Source organism: Mus musculus, chromosome 17, assembly GCF_000001635.26.
Source record: "Mus musculus strain C57BL/6J chromosome 17, GRCm38.p6 C57BL/6J".
In the NCBI taxonomy this organism is placed as follows: domain Eukaryota; kingdom Metazoa; phylum Chordata; class Mammalia; order Rodentia; family Muridae; genus Mus; species Mus musculus.
This window is the reverse complement of record NC_000083.6, coordinates 46,382,575-46,408,773: the sequence shown is the minus strand read 5'-3', so window position 1 is coordinate 46,408,773 and position 26,199 is coordinate 46,382,575. Positions and strand designations below refer to the sequence as shown.

The following is a 26,199-nucleotide window of genomic DNA, read 5'->3' as shown; positions in this document are numbered from 1 at the left end:
TGACTGAGCTGGAGAGATGGCTTTTAAGACCACTAGCTGCTCTCATTGAGGACGAGGGATCAATTCCAGTAGCCACACGATGGCTCACAACGGCTTGTAACTCCTCTTCTGGCCTCTGGGGACACTGTATGCATGTGTACACAGATATACATGCAGGTAAAAATATCCATACACATTAAAAAAAAATCTTTAAATAAAAAAATACATAGCTACTTATATATCCTTTAGATATATATTTTAGAGAATTTTAGAGATATTTTAGAAAAATTTCTCTAAAAGAATATCAAGATCATATGAGGTCAGTGAGATGATCTGATTAAGTTTAAGCTGATGATCTGAGTTTGATTTCCAGAATCCATGTAACGAGGTTTGGTGTCATACATATGTAATCCCAGCCCTCATAAGGTGAGATGGGAGGTAGAGAGAGGAGACATGCCACACTCATGGGCACCAGGTAGCCTGTAAATCAAAGCACAGCAGAAACATCAAGAGAGAACCCACCTCAAAAACAAAGTGGAAGGAGAGAAGGGACTCCCCTAAAAGTTGTCCTCTTATCACCTCAAATGTGCTGCCACACACATACATACATAAATCAATGTAACTATGTATGTATATATACTACATATACATACATTATATACATACCTAAATATAATTATATGTGTATATATGTACATACACATATACACATATACATACATGCACATATATTATATACATAATGAAATAAATGTAATTATATATGTACATACATATACATTATATATATCATACACACAAACATATATATAATGCTTTTAAAGAGACTATTCAAGATTGTGGACAGATCTGACTGCCTTGGAGAAAAGCAGCTGGAGAGCACTGTGGAAAGGAACTGGAGAACAACCGTGGGAGGAGCCATTTCACTATACCCTTTAGTAGATGCTGAATATATTACCTATGCAAGCAAATATGTTAAATTTAAAAATCAAATGATGACTAGAAAGAGAAACATAATGTAGTCATTAAGAATATGAAGAAAATAAGTAATAAATCAAATCACTTTTCTTATGTGTCCTGGAAAGCCTGTGCTGCACATGGATAAAGCAGACAGTAATTTCTATGGAGTGACAGAAAGGAATAAGATCAAATATTCCTAAATTGCCTAAAAGTCACCAGTAGAAGTTAACACCTTTGAGTTAACAATTCTATTTTTTGGTGAGAGTTGATCCAGTCTCTGACTGTGAGAGCAAGCAGCCAGAAGCAGACTCCTTAATTCCAGGGGACCTAGAGCTAGAGCCTACAGCAATGGCCTGGGACCTAAAGGTGAAGATGCTGGGGGTAACAATTTCCTGGTGTCTGTGACTAACTCCATGATGGTGTCAGAACTGAAGAAGCAGATTGCCCAGAAGATTGGTGTGCCGGCTTTCCAGCAGCGCCTGGCCCACCAAAATGAAGTGCTCCAGGACAGTCTTACCCTTTCCAGGCTGGGTCTGGGTCCCAGCAACACAGTCATGCTAGTGGTACAGAACTGCAGTGACCCTCTGAGCATCCTGGTGAGGAACAAAAGGGGCCACAGCAACATATATGAGGTCTTTCTGACACAGACTGTAGACATGCTTAAGAAGAAGGTGTCCCAGCGGGAACAAGTCCATGAAGACCAATTCTGGCTGAGCTTCGAGTGAAGGCCCATGGAGGACAAAGAGCTGCTGGGGGAGTATGGCCTAAAGTCCCAGTGCACAGTGATCAAGCATTTGCGCCTGAGGGGTGGGGGAGGGGACCAATATGCCTAAGGCCCCCATCCAGAGCCAGTGTTGGTTATAAAAGATGATGCAATAAAAAGCTCTGCCTCTTGTTTGCTTGTCCCTCTCCAAAAAAAAAAAAAAAAAAAAAAAAAAAAAAAAAAATTCAATTTTTTTAGTGTGTGTGTGAGCATGCAGGTTCATGTGTGCCGTGGCATGTGTTTGGAGATCAGAGGACAACTTTTGGAATCAGTTCCTGCCTTCTACTTTATTAAGGCAAGATCTCTTTTGTTTCTGCTGTTAGGATATACAGTATATACAGACTGGTTGGCCCTCTAGCTTCTGGCTCATTCTTCTGTTTCTGCCCATCTCATCTTAGAAGTGCTGAATTTATAGACTCATGACACTGAATTCTACTTTTTACAGGCTCTGAGAATTGAGCTAAAGTTATCCAGCTTCTATTAAAAGTTCTTCTACCTCCTGAACCATCTCACCAGCCTGGATTCTCTTTTAAAATGTAACTCTCCAATAGTAAGGTATCAAAAATAAATGCTTCTATTTATGTGAATTAGTCCCTAGGATGGGGAAAGGGCACTTAGGAAATGAGAATTTTGGTTAGATGAGTTATAGTTAACAAGAGAGCAGCGAGGACTGCAGTAAGGCCTAGGTAAGGGTGTATATATGCAATACCTAGCTATGTGTGAACAGAGGACTGAGAATGTTGTAGCAATGAGTGTGCTGGTACATGCTTTAACTCCAGCACCCTAGAGCCAAGGGGATGTCTGGGAGTTCAGGGCTAGCATGGTCTACATAGTGAGTTCCAGGACAGCCAGAGCTATTTAGTGAGATCCTTTCAAACACTTAAGTGAAAACCTCAAAAAAAAAAAACCCCTAAAAACCAAAAACCAAAAAAACCAAAAACTACAGTAGTCCATAGAGAGAAAAATAACCAAAAAGTTAGCCATTACCTTGTTGCTAGAGGAAGAGTTTGAGGGTGACAACTCTTTTTCTGGGCTCTTAGATTTTTCTTTTTCAGGCTTCTCTGTAGACTCTTTACTGTCATTTGAAGATTTCAGGGATTTATCAAAGATATCAATTCCCAAGATCTGAGCCACTTTGTCCAGTTCAGACTGCTTCTTTTCTGCTTCTTCTGTCTCTTTATGTAGCTCGGCAATGTCCTTCATAATACTATCCTGAAGTCGACTCACCTCCATCAGAAGTGGATCTTTGTGACCATCCTTCTCCCTTCGCTTCTTACGCAACATCTCCCCTGAATGGTCAAATGTTTACCAAAAGAAATCTAAGGAATGACAGGCTAAGAGAATTCATTCTTTTACATTTATAAGTGGCAATCTATAGAGCTGTATGGTTACAAAATCATTTTCCACCAAAAAACTTAAAAGCAAGTAACAGTCTCTTTCCATAAGGGATTATTAGCTTGGGAGAAGTTTCGGTAAGGCTAGAGATCATATTCTCTTTTGTATAATGATAATCAGGTAGGGCTCTACAGGGTAGGCCCTCAGGTGCTCTGTGAACTCTCCCAGGTGACACAGGCAGGTCTGTATGTATGTGTCTCCTAAATAGATTATTTGACTTTATCTAACTTAAGAACATTTTACCAGTTTCTGCAATGAGTTTATTTATGCCTAATGTTATTTCCTATTTTCAAATTGATTCATGGAACAAAATAAGTAAGCTTTTCATCTTAAGCAATACAGATTCAGACAGAAATAATTATCTTTTTCTGTTCTCTACTCTTTCATACTATTATCCAGTTGCACTACTTAGAAGCATTATTTTTTTCTTTCACTACATATGTGAATTCTTAAAAGCACAGATGAAAAAACAGAAGAAGTAGCAGTACATATCTGGAATCCCATCACTTTGAAGATGGAGACAGGAGTGTCAGGATTTCAAAATCCTCCCGAGCTACACAGTAAATATGAGGCTAGTATGTGTCACATGAGACCTTGTTTCCAAATACAAAAAAAACCCAACAATGCCAGTCTGGTCTACAAATGGAGCTCCAGGACAGCCAGGGCTGTTACACAGAGAGACCCTGTCTCAAACAAACAAACAAACAAACAAACAAACAAACAAACAGAAAACAAAAATAAAAGGAGAGGGGAGGGGGTAACAGCATAAAAAAGTAAGGTATCCCAGAACGCTGTGGGCTAAAGAGGAAGCTCTCAAAAGTGAAGCGGGATACAGCAGGGACACTACAGTCAACTCAACATGGCTCCCACCAGCTACATTTAAAAAAACTGGAGCATGGAAAGAAGTAATGACAATGACAAATAATAACCTACTATCACTGAATGAATATACACTCATACAAATAACTAAACAAGGGCAGGAGTTAGAAGTTCCTCGTTGAAACAGAAACCCCACTACATAGAAGGAATAACAAAAATGGAAAAAATAAATCACTCAACAACCATCGAAGCGAGTTTCTCAGGCTAGAGCCGTTAATGAAAGTGGTGGAGAAGCCTCTCAAGTGACTTTTACCGCAGCCGCACAGATTTCCTGAGAGACACTCCTGTCATAAACTTGGCATTCCTTTTGTCATAGTCTTACCAAAAATGACTAAGCTAAAGTCAATCACGAACATCAGATAAACTAAAATGAAGAGATATTCTATAAAATGCATGACCTTTTCTAAAATATCAAATTATGACTAGAGAAGCTCAGAAACTATTACTATCAAAAGGTAAAAGGTAAAAGGCTGATGACTGAATGTGACAAAAAACCTTTCAATTGCTTTTTCTATAAAAGACAATTATAAAACAATTAGTAAAATATAAATAAGGTTGGCAGACTAAATAGTAAAATTACTTTCCTATTTTTTTTTTTTAAAGAAAGGCAGACTGCCACATGCAGCGCCTCATGTGGATGTGTCTGGAGTCTGGAAGCTTGACTACCCTACGTCCTCCTAGAGTGGACCTTGAGAGCTTGGTTGGAGGTTATAGCAGGGGAGCGCAGCTACTGGTATAACCCTTGACCGAAGACTGGTCCTTTCGGGGAAGGCAGTCCTCTTTGACAGAGTGCACAGCTTTGGGAGGGATGCACATGGAACGGTGAGGGAGGAAGGGGACACCCACCTAGCCAGCCAGATCAGCCAATCAACTTTGGTGATTAATGGGGTGACAAATGCCACAGCCAGATCACCCTCATATCCTATTTTCCTAATTTAAAAAAATCTGTTTTTGCAGCTGGGTGTTGTAGCACACACATTGAATCCCAGCATTTGAGAAACAGAAGCAAGTAGTCTCTGAGTTTGAGGTCAGCCTGCTCTACAAGAGAGTTCTAAGATAGCCAGGGCTGTTACACAAAGAAATCCTGTCTCAACAAACCAAAAAACAAAAACAAAACCCCAAAAAAACAACAACAACAAAAAAACCCACCAAACTTTTTACATGTGTGTATGTTTGTGTGCATATGTTCACATGTGTGAGTACAGGCACACACATTTTACTGGAGTAGAGGTCAAAGGGCAACCTTTGGTGTTAGCCCTTATCTTCCATTTTGCTTGAGACAGGACCTCATCTGCTGCTACCTGCACTAGGCTTCTGGGGAGTCTCGTTTCTGCCTCCCATCTCAAGACAGAAATGCTGAGATTTCAGATGTGTGCTACTGTGTCTAACTTCCTGTGGGCTCTTGAGAATCTAAACTCAGATCCTCCCACTTGCTTTACCCCTCCCTCATTTTCTACTTTGATTAGTGTATTGCATACTTGAATTCTTATTTGGAAATACATAGTGAAGTTATCAAAGGCATCACATCTACAACTTATTCTAAAAGAACTGAGGAAAAATTACACATTAGTGCCAGGCATGGTGGCATACACTTTTAACCCCTAGCTCTTGGGAGGCAGAAGCAGGAGACTCTATTAAGTTCAAAGACAGCCTGGTCTACAAAGTGAGTTCCAGAACAGCCAGGGTTACACAGGGAAACCCTGCCTCAATAAACAAAAGCAACAACAACATATTACACACTCTAATACAAAGAGAGGAAGAGAGGGGAAGAGAGAGAGATAATAAGAACAGAAAATATGGTAAAACTTTAATATTTGAGATGACCACCTGAGGATTCTTTGCATGATTATTACAACTTTTCTCTAGGTTTATGCCAAAATGTTTTCACTGATTCTAACTTCTAATACCTTTCCATTTGAATCTACTGCTCAACAAAGCAGCCATACAAAGGAGTTGTCTGATACCTTGCTGTTTATGGAGCCGCTCCAACTCAGTCGTGAGATAAAACATTTTCTTTTGCCGGGCTTCCTGTTCAGTTTTCAGTTTTTCTCTCTCTTCAATAACCTACAGAGTACAAAATGGAAAGAGTGTGATCTGAAGTTCCCAAAAAAGGGTGGGAGGGCGGGGAGTAGGGGAGAGGTAGATAGATAAGCTATACCTGTGTTAAAGACTCTATAAGATCACATGACTGAACGTCAAGATCACAGTTAAAACATTAAGATCAGAACTCTACCATTGTGAGCTAGTTTTACTCCCTTTGAAAGTCAACTAGAGCCCACACCTATGGGACTGTCTGATCTAATATTCTTGTGGCTCCCAAAACCATACAGTGTATTCTTAGCAGACCAGAAGTTTTCATCAGTTCAAATGCTAAGAACATCATTGAAGCCAGCCAGTGGTGGCACACACCTTTAATCCCAAAGGCAGGTGGATGGATCTCTGTGAGTTCGAGGCCAGTCTGGTCTATACAGCAAGTTCTAAGATAGCCAGGGCTGTTACAAAACAAAAACAAAAGTAAAAACACACACCTCATGTATCTACCTATGTACACAGTGGAACCTGGTACTTGTGTTCCTGGTTCATGGCACTAGCTCTGGTTAAAAAACAAATTCCTCTCTTTGAAAACTGTGTTCCTGTGTTGACAGAGTCCCTCAGCTTCCAACATCCTCCTTTTCTACCTATCTAGCACTTATGCTTGATCTTAAAGTCCAGGGCAGTGGCATAAAATCTTAGCACACAGGAGGCTTTTGCAAAAGGACTCTAAGTTCAAGGTCAGCCTGGTCCACCCAGCCTTAAAACAATACACCTTCACCCAAGCTCAGGTGTCTATACACAGAAGCTTTGCAGGCAAAGTGACATTTTATTCAAATACAAGTTCAAAACCAGAATTTTATCCTCTTCTTCAGAACTATACTACCAAGAAAGGTTTCAAGCACAAAGTACCTATAGCCACTGACAACACCATTGGATAGAGACTCTGAACCTAGGGAGAAACTATGATTGAAATGTGGATCTGAGTGACCTGTATTAGCTGTTTTATATATTTCATGTTATTTAAACTTTACAACATTTTCTCTATTTTACAGTAGAAAAGGTGAAGTAGGAAAAGATCAACTATCTTGGGGCTAGAGATGCTCAGCGGTTACGAGCAGGAAGTACTCTAGTAGAGGACCCGAGTTCAGTTCCTAGCACCCACATTAGGCGGCTCACAGCTGCCTGTAACTGTAGTTTCAGGGCATTTCACGTCCTCTTCTAGACTCGTTAGGAACCTGTCCACAGGTACACAAGTCCAAATACAAACAGGAACATACATACATAATTAAAAATAAAACTTGGAGCTGGAGAGGTGACTCCTTGGTAAAAACACTGACTGTTCTTCTAGAAAACCTGTGTTCTGTCTATTCATAGCACCTACATAGTGGGTCACAATTGCTTATAACTCTACAGTCCAGATGATCTGAAGCCCTCTTCTGGTCTCTAGAATACCAGGCACAAATATAGTGCACAGACATATATACAGACAAAACAAACACATAAAATAAATATTTAAAACTAAAAAAAAATCTTTAAAAAAAGACCTTACCCAAGGTCATACAAGTAAGAGTAAATTTAAAATACAGATACAGATTGTATATGGTGGTATATGCATTTCCAAAAACTCAGGAGACAGAGCTAGGTAGATCCTTTGACTTAGAGGCTAGTCTAGTCTATATAGAGTTTTCTAGGCCAGCTAGGAATATATAGCAAGACCCTGGTCTCAAAATAAACAAACAAAACACAGATATAGCTGTCCTAAATTTTATGATCTTTTAACCATGTTAGAAAAAAAAGGCAAATATGGCTCGTCTTTAATAAGCAAATGAGAAAAGCCATGTATTATCAGCCCTGATTTAGTGTAAGGCTCTTAAAGAGAAAGTGCTCGCTGTTGGAGAGATGGCTCAGTATTTAAATGCACTGGCTGCTTTTCCAGAGGTCCTGAGTTCAATTCCTAGCAACCACATGGTGGTTCATAAGCATCTACAATGGGATCTGTTGCCCTCTTCTGGGACATAAGCATCCATTCAGACAGAAATATGCATCTATGCATACGTAAATAAATCCAAAGAAAAAGAATTTAGAGTGTTACCCTCACACTGATTTTTCAAGCCCACCTTTAATCCCAGCATTTGGGAAGCAGAGGCAGGCAGATCTCTGTGAGCTCAAGGACAGCCTAGTCTACAGAGTAAGTTCCAGGACTAGGACTACACAGAGAAACCCTATGTATGTATGTTGGGGGAGGGGAGGAAGCACTCAGTCTCTAAACATTTTTTTTCCTTAAAGTTCAAGTTTTGTTTTCATTGAAAATTTAAGACTGTCAATGAAACTTAAGGCTGGAGTTAAAAGTATTTGAATACCATTGAAAACTAAATTGTTTTTGTCTTCCAAGAACTAAATTTCTTTAAAATGGATAAAAGAGACTGTAAGATACTTTAAGGTTCAAAGCTTCTTCCAGCAGTATCTTCAGATCATTCATGGCAGAGAAATAAACAAACCTAACGGTCAGCCTTTTTATTTGGCTATGACAGACACACATCACTTGGATAACGATGGAAGCCACCAAAAACAAATACCTTAAAAATCTTCACCCCCCCCCCCAAATAAACAGGTACAAATTACCATGCTAAAATAGCAAACTAAGATGTAAGCTGCCCAGAGCTGATATTCACCTTCTGCTTCTGGGAGGCACGGTTCTTCTCATCAGAGATCTTCTTTGGATTATATTTTATGAGTGATGGAATGGACACCCGAACAGGAATTCGCTTTACAGAAATTGAGCCTAGTACTGGTATTTCTTGTTTGGGCTTTGCAGGAGTCACAGTAGGGATCACCCGGAGATTGGGACGACTACGAGCAGCTTGTTTGGTTACTGGTAATAGCCTATGAGGGTCAGATAAAGGGTGGCTTGGTGGTTGAGAGGCAGGATACATAGGCCACCTTGAGGCTGCATATGCCATGTAGTGCCTATATGCATCAAAGGAGGCAGAGGGAATGACAGATCCCTGATAATTTGGAGGTATCCGAGCTGCAGCAAACTGAGAGGCCCCTGGTATATGAAACTGAGACAACGCAGCAGAGTGAGGAAGTCTAATTGGGGTAGATGGGGCTGATGGCAACATGCACCGAACAGCAACAGATGATTGAAACCCACTGCCAACTACCTCTGGTCCTGAAACATGGCACACTGGATGGTCAGACTTTAGGAATGGAGGGCTATTTTTGGTGCGCAAGTAAGGATCCACCGGGGAAGCTGGGTGTGGATGAGATACTTCTGGGGACTGAGTATTGCTATGATGTGTCTCCCTACTCTCCGGTCTGTGAGGGTCTGATGAGCGCCAATCAGCTGTGAAACTGTGCTCAACTGAGGAACAGCGGTCAGCTGAAAAGTGTCGGTCACCAGACAAGTGTCGGTCAGCTGACAAACGTCGGTCAGCTGAGGGGCGTGATGATGGCTTCTTGCCATGAAGTCTCTCCTGGGTTCGTGCAGCCAATTTACCAATTTCTGCTACTCCAATATCCAGCCCTATGGTCTTAAGCAAGTTGTGAATCTTGGCATATTCTGGATTGCTTTCTTCTAGTGATTCTAGCTTTACAGCTGGAGTTGAGGGCAGAGAGTTTGCCTTCTGTCTCGTACCTGCACTCTCGGGGTCCTCCAGGGACTTAAGTGGAGATTCTGATTTTATATCCTCTTCTTCATCCCCATAGAGAAATTTCTCCTCATCCTCAATATCAGGGAAGCTACGTCTTCTTTTTTCCTGTGTAATGGTAGGATCAGCCAACATGCTCAGAATTCGAGAAAAGCCACTGCCGTCCTGGCTAGCTCTCTCATGGGGCAGTAAGAAATCTGTCTGTTGCTCAAGTCCCTCAGCCTTCAAATCCAATTTTTCCTTAAAGCCTAGAAAACTGTCAAATTTTTCACTGTTGTCTTTAGGTATCTCACGGAGGGGGCCCCACTGGTATAGGTTACTCTGAGGCTCTTTCAGGTCAGCCTCCACTGTAGTCCCCTTGTTTTCAATCTCTGAAGTAAAAGCAGCAATAGCACCACTTAGAGGAAGAGGTGAATGTTCAGAATAAAGAGGGTGATCTTCACCAGAGCTGGCACCGCTAGAAAAGCTCTCAAGCTGCAAACACAAACACGCTGATTTAGCATCTATGAGAAATCACAGAGCACTAGCAACTGAAATAAACATTTCTTGAATGATATGTATAAACAAAAAGAAAAGTGATATTAGCTAAGTTTAAGAAACAAGTCCTCTCTCCAATGGTCTGTCAGAGGAAAGAGGAACCAGGAACTGAGTGGTCTGGACTTTTCACCCGCGTGTTTTTTTCCTTATCAAGGAATCTGAATTCAAAAGGATTTTAGACATTTTCCCTAGTTTGTTTTCCTTTTAGTTTTTGTTTTAAGAACTGTATTTATTATCGTCGTTGTGGTGACTGTGGGAGTGAGGGGAGTCTGACTATATGGGCACACATAAGCACAGTGTGTGCTGGGGAGGAATGTGAACATAAGGGTACACAGGAGCATGGTGTCGGGGGAGAGGGGAGGTGTGTGTGAATATATGGACACATATGGCCAATGTATGTGTGAGGGGAGGGGAGGGGAGGGGAGGGGAGGGGAGGGGAGGGGAGGGGAGGGGAGAGGTGGGTGACTATACAGGCACACATGAGCACAATCTATGTGTGAATTTTCATGAGTTAGGTTCTGGGAATCAAACTCAGGTCATCAGGTTTGCTCCCAGCCCTGTGGCTAAGGGGTCTAATTATGTAGCTCAGGCTGGCCTTAACTCTCACTGTGCTCTAACAGGCCTTGAATCCTCCCTTATACACTAGTCTCTCGGCTGCTGGGATTATAGGTGGGTCCCATCCTATCCAACTTGTTTTCCTATCTATTGATGACCAAAAGAAAAAATGCACAAGTCAGACTACTGTGGAGACAGGAAACTCTAGAACACTAATCAGCCTCCTTTTGTTTCTCTAAGTGCTTCAGTACTGGCTCAGAAACCGTTAGTCAAACTAGAACTCTTGCCTGACCATCTTTTCATAGGAAAGAAAAACAATGCCAAGGCCAGGAATGGTCTCTAAAAAGCACACAGGAAGGGGATGGCTCCAAAATAGAATCATTTCATTTCTAGTCTAATGTCCTACAACTCATAAATTGTCTTCTAAAGGGATTTAAAAAAAATCAGGATTATTTTCTTTTGCCCTCAAGCTTCATTTCCAAGAAACTCACATTCCAAGATTCCTATAGGGCTATTCAATTTAAAGAGGGGGAAAAAAAATCAAGGAGGAGACTCTCCAAAATGTATTTAGAAAGTAATCTGGCAACAGAAGCCCTTGTTGATACGCTATGAGCCTACAGTTTAATTTGAGAATCCTAAAAGGGGTTGCTGACTGTTAAGCCTAACAGTATTATACAGCAATGTTACACAGACTGCCAACAGAAATTCCACAGAGACCTGCAAGGAAGGCTTCATGTCCGCTTCAATTCGTTTCTTCAGAATGGACTTCTTGGGCATCATAGGTACTTCCTCAGGCCGCTGCAAAGAATATCCAGGCTCTGATGTGGTTAGGACTCCTGCCAAGCCAGGGATGGAACAGCCAATCTGATCATCACCAACACCCACCAGCTCTTGACTCAAGCTCCTACTTTGTTCCTCTTCTTCCTCTCGCTTTCGCCTGGCAAGGTCCAGTTCTCGAAACTCGGGATCTAGAAACCTAGGGCTTGGGCTGCTTCTTCGCTGCCGATAGTTTCGAGTCCCAGATGTAAAACTTGAGTGATCCCCTCCTGAGCTGTGTACCTTCTCTGTGTCATCATAACGGGGCCTTTTGGCCTCCCGGCTTCTTTCCTCAGATCGTATGGAATAGGAGGAGCTTTTAAGTTTGTCTCTATTCCGCTCTGTTCCCCTCAACAATTCATCATGACAACTGCTCTGGGGACTAAACTCAGGTCGATGCAGAAAAGTTTCTCTTGTTCGGTAGTCCTCATCAAGTTGTCCCAAGAAGGGACTAAGTGGTCCCTCCTCCCGAGAAATGTATCGTTCAAGACCCCGAGAACACTGGGAGCTTCGAGTGAAGACAGAATCATCAGTCAGGTCATCCCTGAGGAAAGAAACAAGCATCATTGAATATACTGGACTTGGAGAGAGGAAGGCCAATGCTAAGATAATGTAATTTAGAAGTGGACCATAGAATTCTTAAAGCAAAAGTAAATAATTATGAAATCCAAAGACAGATTACACATGGAACATTTCCTTTCCTTTCTCAGTGTCATGAAATGTCACAAGCAGCTTTAGACTCTAATCAAGAGGTGTTACTACTAATACATCTAACAGAATTCTTAGGCTAATTACTTTTAAATTAGTCTGAGGACCAAAGTACCACACACACTAGAGCTCAGGAGATACAAAACCATCACAAATAGGCTAGAAAAAAGCTTTAGCAGTTAAGAGTGCATAATATCTTCTACAAGACCCAAGTTTAGCTCCAGTACCTATGTTCAATGGCATACTCCAATTTTAGGAGATTGGACAGCCTCTTCAGATTATGAGGATGCCTGCATTCACATGAACACACTCACACAGAAACACACACACAAAAACTGAAAAATAAAAATAAATCTTAAAAAGCCTACAAAGAATCCTAATTGATACTTGACTAGCTAGACCAGGTACACCTTTAATCCCAACACCAGGGAGGCAGGTGGATCATTCTGAGTTCCATGGCTACAAACTGAAACACTTGCCTTGGTAAAACAACAAGAACAACAAAAAACCCCAAAAGGACTGGAAAGATGGCTCATTGGTTAAAGAAGCACTGTATGTTCTTCTAGAGGACATGGGGACACATGGGTTTGATTCACAGCACCCATATGGTGGTTCACAACCATCTAAAACTTCAATTTCAGGGGATTCAATGCCTTCTTCAGGCCTCCTCCTCAGATACCATGCATGCCCGTAGTAAACATACACACATACACACAACACACACATATATGTACATATACATATATATGTGTGTTATATGTATATGTTTTTAAAATGAAACAATAACAAAAATACCTGACTAGCTAAATTCAAGCTCTTTGTCAGGACTAGCAGCCCTGGCATTAACTGGGAATTTATTAAACACCAATAATTTTAAGCAGACATGATGGTGAGCATCTGTAATACTGGTAAGTGTACTGAGTTAAGAGCCAACTTGGGTTCTAGCAACTTTTGAGGACAGATTGGCTAGAGGACACTCGCTCAAAAACAAAACAAGAAATATAGATTCTTAGGCTCTATCCCAGGTCTACTGGACTAGAGCTTGAATTTTAATGCGATTTCTAAGTGATTTGTATGTTCTGTAAAGTTTGAGAAACAACATTCAAGAACAATGGCTTTCAGCCGGGCGGTGGTGGTGCACACCTTTAATCCCAGCACTTGGGAGGCAGAGGCAGGTGGATTTCTGTTTTTGAGGTCAGCCTGGTCTACAGAATGAGTTCCAGGACAGCCAGGGCTATACAGAGAAACCCTGTCTTGAAAAAACAAGAAAAAAAACAAGGAAAAAAAAAAAAAGAACAATGGCTTTCAAGCTTTGTTCCATAGTTTAGGGTTGTTTCTTTTTCTTTTTTTTTTAAATAAATAAATAAATATTTATTTATTTTATGTATATGAGTACACTGTTGCTGTCTTCAGACATACCAGAAGAAGGTATCAGATCCCATTACAGATGACTGTGAGCCACCATGTGGGTGCTGGGAATTGAACTCAGGACCTCTGGAAGAGCAGCAGCCAGTGCTCTTTACCTCTGAGCCATCCCTCCAGCCCTAGGGTTGTTTCTTAACCTGTTCTGCTTTCCTTAGCTGTGCAGGGGATAGAATCTGAGCCTCTCCATCCACAGGCCTATCACTGAGCATGTGCATTTCCACCCACAGATGTTCGACAAAGCACTAGGAGCTTCCTAAAGGAAGATGCTAGGAAAGCAGAGGTCCCAGACTCCCCACTCATCTAAGCTGGACCAGTCCCAGCTTCATGTCTAGACACTCAAGCCTGACCTAGTTCTCCTGGGGGAAAGTTTCATTATAAGAATTACTAAGAACTGTTTGGCCCTGTTCCTTCCTGCCTTGCCTGGGTAACTAAAGGACTCAGAAATAAGTGATGCTCTGGCTCACTGTGAATTTTTATTGTTCAGAAATACAAAGGTCTCAGACCTTTGCAGCATAAAAATCAAAATTCAGGATGAGGTAGTTTCCCTTCTAGCCCAGAGGCAGATAAAAAAAATTAAGCCATTTGGCAGCACTATGGCCACAGAACTTCTAAGACCCAAACCACAAGGATTCTGATATAAATTGTAGATAGAAATAAAGGTCCTCTAGGATTTTTTTGTTTTGTTTTCCAGGACAGGGTTTTTCTGTGTAGCTCCTGCTGTCAAAGAACAAGCTTTGTAGACCAGAGATCCACTTTGGACAAGCTTTGTAGACTCCTAAGAGATCCACCTGGCTCTGCCTCCCACATGCTAGGATTAAATATGTGTGCTACCACTGCCCGGCTCCTCTAGATTTTGAAATTGCATTACATTTTTTTTGTATGTATACGTGTGTGCATGTACTTGGGCACATGTGTGGAGGTCAGAGGACAATCTGTGGAAGTTGGTTCTCTCCTTCTATTCTATGTGTTCTAAGTAGCTCAGGCCCTCAGGCTTACTTACTAGCAAGTTCTTTTACCTGCTCAGCTGTCTTGCTGGCCAGGAGTCTTCTACAATTTTAGAAATCTAATTTCATCTAGGAAAACAGGAAAAAGGAAAGAAGGAAGGCAGGCAGGCAGGCAGATAGACAGGGAGGGAGAGAAAAAGAAACCAGGTCATCTTAGAAGCTAGGAAGCTGAGGCAAGATTATCTCCATAAGTTTGAGTCCAGATTGGATAGAATGAGTTCCAGGCCAGGCAGGGTTTTAAGGTGGAACTCAGTCTCAATAAAATAAAATAAAATCTGAGACTGGAGAGATGGCTCAGTGGTTAAGAGCACTGACTGCTCTTCTACAGGACACGGATTCAATTCCCAGCAACCACGTAGCAGCTTACAACTACCTATAACACCAATTTCAGGGGATCTGACAGACATAGATGAAGGAAAAACATCAATGCACATAAAAATAATCATAAAAAGCTTTATAAAAAATCCAGAATGAATTACCATTCATTATTATTAATGAAAAATTATTAATAACTGTTTCTTTTTTAATTTTAAAAAGATTTATTTTAATTTGTTTATTTATGTGGGTTCATATGTTCTATTATGCCCAGGAAGGCAGAATTTGGGGTCGTCTGCAGCTGGAGTTCTAGGCGTTGAGAGCTGGAAATGTAACTTAGGTCCTCTAAAGGGTCAGTGAAGGGTCTCAACCACAATGCTCTCTCTCCAGTCGCCTAGGTTATTGTTTCTAATAACTTTTGTGTTTCTACAAATGACCTTTTAAAAGTATTAGATATCTTTATGTGCACAGATGTTTTGTCTTCAAGTCTGTCTGTGCACCAAATCCAAGCATGGTGCCACTGGAGGCCAGTAGAGGGCATCGGATACCCTGGAACTAGAGTTATACATGCTTATGAGCTGCCATGGAGGTGGTTAGGAATCAAACCTGGGTGATTTAGAAGAAAAGCCAGTGCACACACACACTCTCTCTCTTTTTTAAAGATTTATTTATTTAATGTATATGAGTACAATGCTCCTGTCTTCAGAGACACCAGAAAAGAGCATTGGATCCCATTACAGATGGTTGTGAGCTACCATGTAGTTTCTGGGAATTGAACTCAGAACCTCTGGGAGAGCAATCAGTGTTCTTAAACACTGAGCCATCTCTCCAGCCCCCAAGCCAGTGCTCTTAACCAGTGATCTATCTCTTTAGCCCCACAGAAATTACCTTTAAAAAGAAACATGGGAGCCGAGCAGTGCTGACACACGCCTTTAATCCCAGTACTCGGGAGGCAGAGGCAGGTGGATTTCTGAGTTCAAGGCCAGCCTGGCCAGGGCTATACAGAGAAACCCTGTCTCGAACCTCCCCCCCCCCCCCAAAAAAAAAGAAAAGAAAAGAAAAGAAATACGAGGCTGGCAAGGTGGCTTGGGAAAGAGCACTGATTGCTCTTCCAAAGGTCCTGAATTCAAATCCCAGCAACCACATGGTAGCTCACAACCATCTGTAATGAGATCTGACGCCCTCTTCTGGTGTGTCTGAAGACAGCTACAGTGTACTTATGTATAATAATAAATAAGTCTTTGGGCCAGAGCGAGCAGGGACTGAGTGAGCGGGGCAGACGGGAGAGAGTGGGGTTGACTGGAGTGAGCAGAGGTCCTAAATACAATTCCCAACAACCACATGGAGGCTCACAACCATCTGTACAGCTACAGTGTACTCATATACATAAAAATAAATAAATCTTTAAAGAAAAAGAAATATGGATAATGTTGAGGATTTAATGTATTATGAAACAAAATAAACTAAGAATGACCTCTGAAATCAAACACCACTGAAATAAAAATTTTACTCTATCAAGTATAAAGACAGGGAGATATGTCTATGAGTTGACTCTCAGCAAACCATCAACCAATAAGTCTCATATTAGTTTAGGAGGAAGACCCCATAACCTATGCGTATAGCAGCAAGGTCACCTATGTTCTACTCCTCACTATAATTAGGACATATCACCACCAAAAGAAACATTAGCCCAAGACCTAATACAATACTAAGCCCTCTTAAAAGCCTCAGTGCAGACCCAGAAAGTCCAGCAAAAGGGGATATAATAGAAGAAGACACAAGAAAAGTTAGGAAAAAAACAAACCCACAAGTTATCATGTAAATATAGTCCAGAGTCAGACTGCTTTCTGGAAATTCATTCGTTTTTCTTAAGGACTCCCAGGGTTAAAGAGAACTGGCTGTCATGAGAGAAAGCTCTGGAGCTAATGAGATGGTTCAATGAACACCTGCTATTTTTCCAGAGGATTTGGAGTCTCCAGCACCTATATAGAAGCTCACAACCATCTGAATCTCCGGTTCTAGGGCACCCAAAATAGACTCTGGACTTGCAAGTGGTACGTATGTATACAGACACAGAGGCAGGGTAGACATTCAAGACACACAGAATTTTAAACTTAAAAAAAAAAGTGAGTACTAAAAAGAATCATAATTTCCAGTCACTTGTGATACACTAAGCACTAAGGAGGCAGAAGCAGGCAAATCTGTACATTTGAGGCTAGCCTGGTCTACAGAGGTAGTTCCAAGAGAGTCAGGATTACACAGAGAAACCCTGTCATGAAAAAACAAAAACAAACAGGCAAACAAACAAAAAAAATCACAATTGCCTTTAGCCTAGAACAGTTCAGTGACAGACACTCTAAAAGCTTTGGCTAAGCTAAGTATGGTGGCACACAACTTTAATCCCAACAATCGGGAGGCAGAATAGGAGGATCTAAGTGAGTTCTAGGCCAGCCTAGACTACATAGTGAGTTCCTAGACAGTGAGACTGTTTCCAAACAACAGCAGCAGTAGCAGCAGCCTTGATTAAGACCAATTGATTCTGTTTTATGTTGGTTTTAGTTTTTTGAGACAGGGTTTCTCTGTGTAGCTCCGGCTGTCCTGGAACTCACTCTGTAGATCAGGCTGGCCTCAAACTCAGAAATCCGCCTGCCTCTGCCTCCCAAGTGCTATGATTGAAGTGTGAGTCACAACCACCCAGCTGACTCTTATGTGCAAGCTAATAGAAGTTTACGTAAAAGCAAGAGGTTTTGCTGGTCAGTGGTGGCACACACCTTATTCTACTCCAGAGCACTTGGAAGGCAAAGGTAGGCAGGTAGCTGTAAGTTGAGGCCAGCCTAGTCTACATATCAAGTTCCAAGATAGCCAGGGCTATTTTTTTAAAAAAAATTAGATGTGGTTAATAGGAATATGTAATTTATTGTCTATTTTTAAAAATTATTTTAATAACATACATTAGTTGTATAAAGTAACACATTATGACATTTCCTATACGCATGTTAGATTGTATTTTCCCATTGCCCTTTTTTATCCCTTTCATCTTTCCTACTGATCCTTTCCTAATACCAAATACTATTCTAATTTTTGTGTCTGTTTACAAATTTTCATTAAGAAAATTTAAAATGTAAGGCTAGAGGTATAGCTCAATGCCATAGTGTTTGCCTAATAAACACAGACTTTGAGATTAGTTTTGTAGTATCAGGAGATACCACAAAAGTAAAAAAATAAAATAAAATATCTGTCCATAGCAGTGATTCTCAACCTATAGTTGCAATCCCTTTGGGGTTGAATGACCCTTTCACAAGGGTTGAAAATCAGTATCCTACATATCAGATATTTACATTACAATTTATAACTAGCAAAATTACAGTTATGAAGTAGCAACAAGAATAATTCTATGGTTGGGGGTTACCACATGAGGAACTGTATTAAAGGATCGCAACATTAGGAAGGGTGGGAACCACAAAGAAGCTTGTACAACAACATTCATAGTAGAACTATGTATAACAACTGAAAAACAACCCAATGATAGTCACCCATTTACTAATAATAAATAAACAGAATTTGGTATATGCGTACAATGAAATATTAATGGCAATAAAAAGGAACACCATAAACATGATGAGCCTTAAAATATGTGAAAGCAAGTCCCAAAGAATCAAACTTCATATGAACTGCTAAATTCATAAAGTAGAGAGTAACTTAAAGATTGCCTAGAACTGACATAGGGTAAAGAGAGCAGGGTTAAGTGTCTTAAGGATCCCTCCAGACATAACAAAAGTGTTCTACAGTGTAGTGATAGATACACAGCTCTGTGAGTATGTGTCTTAGTGTCCAAGTGTCTTAGAATTTTTCACTCAACTTGTTCTTACTCCCTTTTTTGAATAAGTTACAGTCCTCTAGAAGGCTGGTAAGGTAAGACCACAATCTTGATAACCTGATGTGCTGGCTACTCTTATGTTAACTTGACACAAACTAGAGTCATGAGATGAGGAACTTCAATTAAGAAAATGTCGGCAGTGGTGGTGCATGCCTTTAATCCCAGCACTTGGGAGGCAGAGGCAGGAGGATTTCTGAGTTTAAGGCCAGCCTGGTCTATAGAGTTCTAGGACAGCCAGGACTACACAGAGAAACAAAGTCCTGGCTAAGCAGACTAAAATCAAGACATTAGGAGCAAGTCAGTAAGTAATGCCCTTCCATGGTCTCTACATCAGGTCCTGCCTACAGTTTCCTACTCTGTTTGAGTTCCTGTCCTGACTTCCTTCAGTGATGGACTACAATTTGGAAAGATAAGCCAAGTCCTTTCCTTTTCAATTTTGCTTTTGGTCATGATGTTTCATCATAATAGAAATCCTAAGTCACTTGGCTGTTACCTAAAAACCTAATTAACAAGACTTGACAGATTCAATAAAAGAGAAAAAAAAATTAACATGGTCTATTAGAAATAAAGATTTTATTTAAAAAAGTGTGTGTTTCTGTGTCTGTGCACAGCTATGTGCACCTGAGTACAGGTGGTGTTGAAGGCCAGATGTGGGCACTGGATTCCTTGGAACTGGACTTACAGGTCTGTATTTGGTTTTGAGTTGCTGGAAATGGGTTCTAGAAACTGAACTCCTGTCCTCTGCAAGAGCAGCCAAGTGGTTTTAACCACCAAGTCATTTCTCTAGCCCTGAAAATGGTCTATTCAATTAGCCGAAGACTAGACCCACCATCAGGAAACATAACGAATATGCTAATGGCGCTACAACCTGATTTTACTGGACACTAATCCATACAAAAAGTAATCACACCTGGCAGTATGGTGCACTCCGAACTCTGAGTTTGAGGTCAGCCTGGTCTACAAAGTTCCGGGATACCTAAGGCTACACAGAAAAACCCTGTCCTGAAAAAACAACAACAAAAAAAGTAACCACAAACACGCAGGTGATAAAAATATAAAAAAACAACCCAACAGTTCTCATGTAGACCCTTATCTCACTTTCTCTAAAACACATGATTCTGGAAGCATTATAGTTCTAAACATTTTATGAGGAAAATTAACTTTTTATTACTTAAAAAGAGAGTTGTTGCCAGGCAGTGGTGGCGCATGCCTTTAATCCCAGCACTTGGGAGGCAGAGGCAGGCGGATTTCTGAGTTCTAGGATAGCCAGGGCTATACAGAGAAACCCTGTCTCAAAAACAAAAACAAAACAAAACAAAATGAGAGGTGGGGGAGGTTAGTTATCAGAAGCATATACCCATAACAAAGAGGAAATACAGTCTAAGTACCACAAAAACCAGCAAGGAAGGAAGAGACTCACACCCTGTACCATCACCCCGGGGAGTCCACCTACTCAATCATCTCCCAAAATAGAAGCAGACGGAAGGGCAAGAACCATTGACTCAATTAGGATCCAGTCAGATACCTCGAAGCTCAACCTTCAGAAGTTTCTGTGCTATATGACTGTCCTCCCTTGCTTCACTGCACCCATAGCCAGTGGAGCTTAAAGTAAATATCACTATCCTCAGATTTCCAGCCCAGCTGTGCCTATCTGCCTGCCTGTACACTATACAACACTCAACAATGCCTGTAACAAACACTATTTCCTTGATTGATTACTATGAGTTACTTATGAAAACTCCACTGTGTTAGACAGAGATTTTGACAGACATGCTAAGATGGAGAACAGGCTGTCCTGCACTCCCATCCATACCTTTTTCCTTTTGTGAGGTAATAAAGTTATTTAATCCTCATATATAACTTTTAGTAATTAAGGTCTACATTCAACACTGTATAGTTTACTTTTCCTTAGCACTCAAGAACTGTAAGCAGTAATCACACAAAAACCTTAAAGATCTCTAGCTTTCTATTACTGCTTCATACATTTAATATACACACATGCATTATTTACTTAAATGCTTTCAGGATCTATATTCTGGCCTGAATATGCTAAAAAAAATCATTAAAAACTAATTTTGGCCAGGCGTGGTGGTGCACGCCTTTGATCCCAGCACTCAGGAGGCAGAGGCAGGCAGATTTCCAAGTTCGAGGCCAGCCTGGTCTACAAAGTGAATTCCAGGACAGCCAGGGCTACACAGAGAAATCCTGTCTCAAAAAACAAAAACAAAACAAAAACAAAGCTAATTTTGTAGTTGAATGTTGGGGTCATGCTTGTAATCTCAGCATTCAGGAAGCAGAGCAGGAAGATTTTTGTTGAGTTCCAGGTCAGCCAGCCAGGGCTACACACACTGTCCCATACCTTAAAAAAGCCAAGTAGACTACCACAAGCCTTTAATCCCAGCACTGGGAAGCAGAGGCAGAACTCTGTAAGTTCAAACTCATCCAGGGCTATAGTAAAATTAAATCCTCCATCAATAAGAAAACTTTAAACATTGTATACAGTGGGGCCTATGCCTTTAATCCCAGCACTTGGGAAGCAGAAGCAAGAGGATCTCTGAGGCCAGTCTGGTCTACCGACTGAGTTTCAAGACAGACAGGATACACAGAGAAACCCTCTCTTTAAAAAAAAAAAGAAGAGGAGAAGGAGGAGGGAGAGGAAGAAGAAGAGGAAGAGGAGGAGGGAAAAAAAAGAGACTTTCCATTTTGTCCAAAACCTTCATTGTATAAGGGGATCTTTTTAGATTTTAATCCAATATTTGATTTATGTTCCCTTAGCTTCTCTTTCTACTTGTACCATGATGTTCTTTTTCTAGCATACATTATATTCAGAAACAGAATCTATATCAACATACTCTTCCCACTCAGAAAGCCTTTTCCAGTGTTCTATCTTCCACTGGACACAGATACTGTTTGACTTCAGTGCTGGCACCAACTTTCAGATACATCACTCAGAAAACAACAATATTCTGCCTTCCAGAGCAAGTATGGTGCACCTGCCATAGCTGAAGCCTACCTGTCCATGTCCTGCAGACCATCCACTGGAGATCCCAGCCGGTCACTGAGCCGCCGCCGCTCTGGTGTGCTAACACAGAAGTGGTCATTGCCAACTGTGATCCTTAAACTCTCCTCCAAAGAAGAATCAGAACACAGACCAGGAGAACGTCTCTACAAAAAGTTAAAACAAAAGTGAAAACATGAACACATCTCTATGCCCAAAATGTTCTCCTTACTTATAAAATTGTTGTCTATCACGGTAAGGGACCATTCTACAATAAAAAAGAATTTAGAAGTTTCCTTAAGAGGAAAAAAATCTCTTGAGACAGTTTCTGTATAGCCCTGGCTGTCCTAGAATTCACTCTGTAGACCAGGCTGGCCTTGAACTCAGATCCACCTGCCTCTTGTTTCCCCAGTGTAAAGGCGTGCACCACCACCCTGAGAGAGGAGAGGGTGAGTTTATATTCTCCACTCATTCCTAAAAATTGTCCACTGTGTAGCAGAGGCTACACAGAAAGATTCTGTCTCAAAAAACCAAAGGGGGGGGGTGGGGAAACAGGACCTCTTTTTGTATGAAACATGGGAATAGCCAAGTAAAAATCCTGGCTCTCAGGACATAGACACACACACATTCACACACACACACACATATATGTCTAACTAAAGGAGAAGAGGCAAAACCAATTATGTTTTAAGTACTTTAAAAGACAAGGAAAAGGAGGGATCACTCAAAAGAAGATGATTAGAGGTAGTATTTCTGGGATGCTGCTACTAAATCGAAGGCACATAGGTCCTTCAAAGAAAAGCACATGTTTCAGGCCAAAGGAAACAGCTCAGGAATGAATCAGTATGCTTTGGGTAACAGAAAAGAGGCCAGGACAGCTGCAGCAATGTCACAGAGAAAAGAGAGACAAAATTAGGAAATTTGGATTTGATAATGTGATAAGAGGCACAGGAGGGTTTCAAGCATTAAAGTCATGTGAGCCAACTACAATTTCCCTCCTGATGCTTGGACTACTTGATCTCTTATCTCTTACGGTCTTAATCAAAGACTCACTTCTCATGAGGCTTTTTTCCTTGAAATTGTAACTTGATTTTGGTTTTAGCCCTTAATCACATTGAACACACCACGGAATTTCTAACTTCATCTATTTATCGTAACTGTATCTAATTCATGGCAGATGCTCAATAGATGCTTATTAAATGTATAAAATGAAGGCTGAAAATCAGTGTGGAGGCTCCAGTTAAGAGTGAGTTCCTCCAAAGGACCAGGCACTCAACCATCTTGCTGACAACCATCTCCAAGGAATCCAAAGCCTCCACAACATCTGCACTCCCACATATATACCTCATTCACAGGTACACCTGAACACACACTATTCAAAATATTTTTAAAAATCAATTTGATGGCTGAACACAGAAAAGATAAATGGTGAGTAGCAAGGCTCAATTACGAAGAAGGCAACTGTACCAATCTGAGGAAGAGGCAGCAGGGCCTTCAGAGTGGTGAGAGATGACAGGATAGCCTGGGGGCTTCCCTTGAAGCATGAGGTAAATGTTCGGGTGGTAAGAGAAAGCATTTTCCTATGGGACGGAGAACTGGAGCTGGAGTGAGTACAGCACCCAGAAGGGGGAGGCTGCAGTATTCTACTCGATTCCTCTCTAGTGAGGGCTTTGAGAAGTCTTCACAATGTGACAAATCAGTTTATGACCAGAACACTAGGGCACTGTAGTGCCAGCTGAGGGGTCACTATCACACCTGCACCTTTATTTAAAATTAGGATGCTAAGATTCCAAATCGGGTTTTACAGTTTTGTAAGCCCTACTGAGTACTACTCAGCTACACCCACCACAACCATAAATTAATCCCACATTTTGTCCCTCCAGCAGCAGCACATTTTAACATGTAAAATCGCAGGCTGTGAGAATCCAACATGTGAGCTGAACCACAGCTCCATCACTTGTGTGTCACCTTGATCAAGCTACTTAAACCTCTCTGAGCTGGTTCCTTGGCTGTGATAACACCTATTGCTATTGCTTTACCTCAAGGGACCGTGAGCCCTAAAAGATTGCTGGTAGCTGCTCTTGTGTCTCTAGCTGATGGCAGCAATCACAATGATTGATTATGCACACCTCTCGTCGGAATAACAGCTATAACTGAGACTCCATGACAGCTAAAGCATCCAGTCTGCTTTGGTTCAAGCTTTCCTCACTGGCCACCAGGCATTTCAGATGTTCTGCTAAACTCGGGCCTTAAAGCAACGAATTTGATCAAACCCAAAGGGAAACGCCAAAGCGCCAGTCAGTATGGATGAAATGCCCCTCGCCTTGGAGAACTTTTCCACATAGCAAGAGCGAAAGCCTCTTCCCCCTAGAAACCGGGCGTCCTGTTCTGTTCCAACACGGGTGACCGAACGGGTCCCGGGTCCGTTATTGTGTAAAGGAGGCACCCAGGACTGTCAGGGAGCGGGGAAGACTCGGACATTCGGACTCTGGCCTGAGGGCCCGGGGGCTGGGGACATGGGGGCAACATGGGCGAAGGGTGGGATTACCCGACTGCCGCCGCCGCCGCCTGGATGGTCTCCGCGGCCGTCCCGGGCGAAGTCGGCGCGGGACTCGCCTCGAATGCTGCCTCGGAAGCCACCCAGGCCAGGTGGGTAGTGTCGCCGGCTCCGCGGTGGCGACGGGGAGCCGCGACGGGCGCGCGGCGGGGACGGGGAGCCACGACGACCCCGCGGAGGGGATGGCGAGGCCCGGCGGCCGCGGGTCGGAGACGGTGAGGCCCGGCGGCCGCGGGGCGGGGACGGGGAGCCGCGACGACCCCGAGGCGGGGACGGCGAGGCCCAGCGGCCGCGGTGGCCTGAGGGCGAGCGGTGGCGGCGGGCGGGGAGCCGCAGCGAGGAGCAAGAGGGCGGCGGCGGCGACGAGGGGCGGCGTGTGGGGCCTGAGGAGGCGCCCACGGGACGGCCCGGCGGAGGGCCGCTCGCGCTGCCGTCTTTCGACCGGTGCGAAGAGACGGAGGAGCGGGAGCCACTGCGGTACATGGCTACCGGGAGCGCCGCGGACGCCGCTCGGGAGCGTGCCGCCACAGCCGCAGGCACCGCCGCCGCGGACACCGCAGCGCGCCGCCCTCGCGGACGGAGCGGCCCCCTCCCCGCGGCCCCGCCCCACCGGCCAGCGGTTGGAGGGCGCGGGTACGCGCCGACACGCCACACCCCCTCGTCCTCCCAGGCTCTCCCGCGGCTGGACGCGGAGAGCGGCCTCAGGAGCCGGGAGCCGTGGGGCGGAGCGCTGAGCCTGCGCGAGCACCAGGGGCGCGCGCCCTGAAGTGCGCAGGCCCCGCCTTTCGGCCCCGCGCAAAATGGCGACCGGCGAGCCGCCCACCCCCTACTCCCCCGGAGACCACGTGATGCAGAGAGACCACCCCTCTCCTCCTCCCGGCGCGGTGGGCGGGGCCGGAGAGCCCGGTGAGTGGGCGGGGCCAGGTTGTAGCGGAGGCCTCAGTAGCTTGGTTCCCAGGCTCCTGGAGCGTGCGTGCCCATAGCAATCCACCTGCTTTACAGAAATGATTATATATAGTGAGAAAGCAAACGACCCCCTACACTCACACCTAAACCCTGTCAGAAGCTACGAACCTCAACGAGTGTCCATCCCTTTTCCCCCAGAGGAAGCTTGACGTAGTCGGGTAACTTTCCAGTCCAATAACTTATAGAGGTTTAAATCGAGAAATGAGAAAGTACAGAAAAGTGAAAGTCAAACACAACAGACATCAGTAAAATTTCCAGATGTTCTAGCCAAGCATTACAGTAAAATGGTGGTGAAGGCCACTGTCGGAGCAACCCATACCGTGACAGGCCTGGCAAGTGTTTTGAGATATCAGTGGTGCAGAAACACATGGAGGCAAAAACTCATACACAGAAAATAGAAATAAATGTTTAAAAAGAAAAAGACAAGACCCTAAGGGTCAGTCAAAACATAGGAAAATAGGGCCTGGGTAGAGATGGCTCCGGAGGTCTTTTTTCTAGCACCTTCGTGGTAGTTCACAACCATTTGGGGCTCCAGTTTCAGAGGATCTCACACCATGAAAAAACCAAAAGTGAGGAAATATGTTGAACCTAGACAATAGCTTCATATTTTTCACCAGCTAAACATAAATCTTGAATTTGTGTAAAAATCACATTTCTGAGCCAGGCATTGGTGGCACAAACTTTTTAATCCTAGTACTCAGAGGCAGAATCAGGCAAATCTCAGAGTTCAAGGTCAACCTGGTCTACAGAGAGAATTCCAGGGCAGCCAGGGCTATACTGA

General features: G+C 42.7%; 1 protein-coding gene and 1 pseudogene across 4 annotated transcripts in view; one reads left to right on the top strand and one right to left on the bottom strand.

Moving 5' to 3' along the window:
- Positions 1-25,259, bottom strand: part of Zfp318 (zinc finger protein 318) — a 37,406-nt gene extending 12,147 nt beyond the window's left edge. For 2 of the 4 annotated variants that reach the window (NM_207671.4, NM_021346.2), the window contains exons 1-6: positions 24,444-25,008; positions 21,911-22,062; positions 11,470-12,112; positions 8,683-10,134; positions 5,941-6,040; positions 2,690-2,991 (exon numbers count right to left, since the gene is read on the bottom strand). In NM_207671.4, the coding sequence (NP_997554.2) occupies positions 2,690-2,991; positions 5,941-6,040; positions 8,683-10,134; positions 11,470-12,112; positions 21,911-22,062; positions 24,444-24,935 (3,141 nt within the window). In that variant the 5' untranslated portion in view covers positions 24,936-25,008. Of the gene's footprint in view, positions 1-2,689; positions 2,992-5,940; positions 6,041-8,682; positions 10,135-11,469; positions 12,113-21,910; positions 22,063-24,443 lie in introns of all 4 variants that reach the window. The other 2 variants (XM_011246554.3, XR_385351.4) reach the window with 2 other exon arrangements.
- Gm9706 lies at positions 1,150-1,793 on the top strand (annotated as a pseudogene).
- Positions 25,260-26,199: the final 940 nt, after the last annotated feature.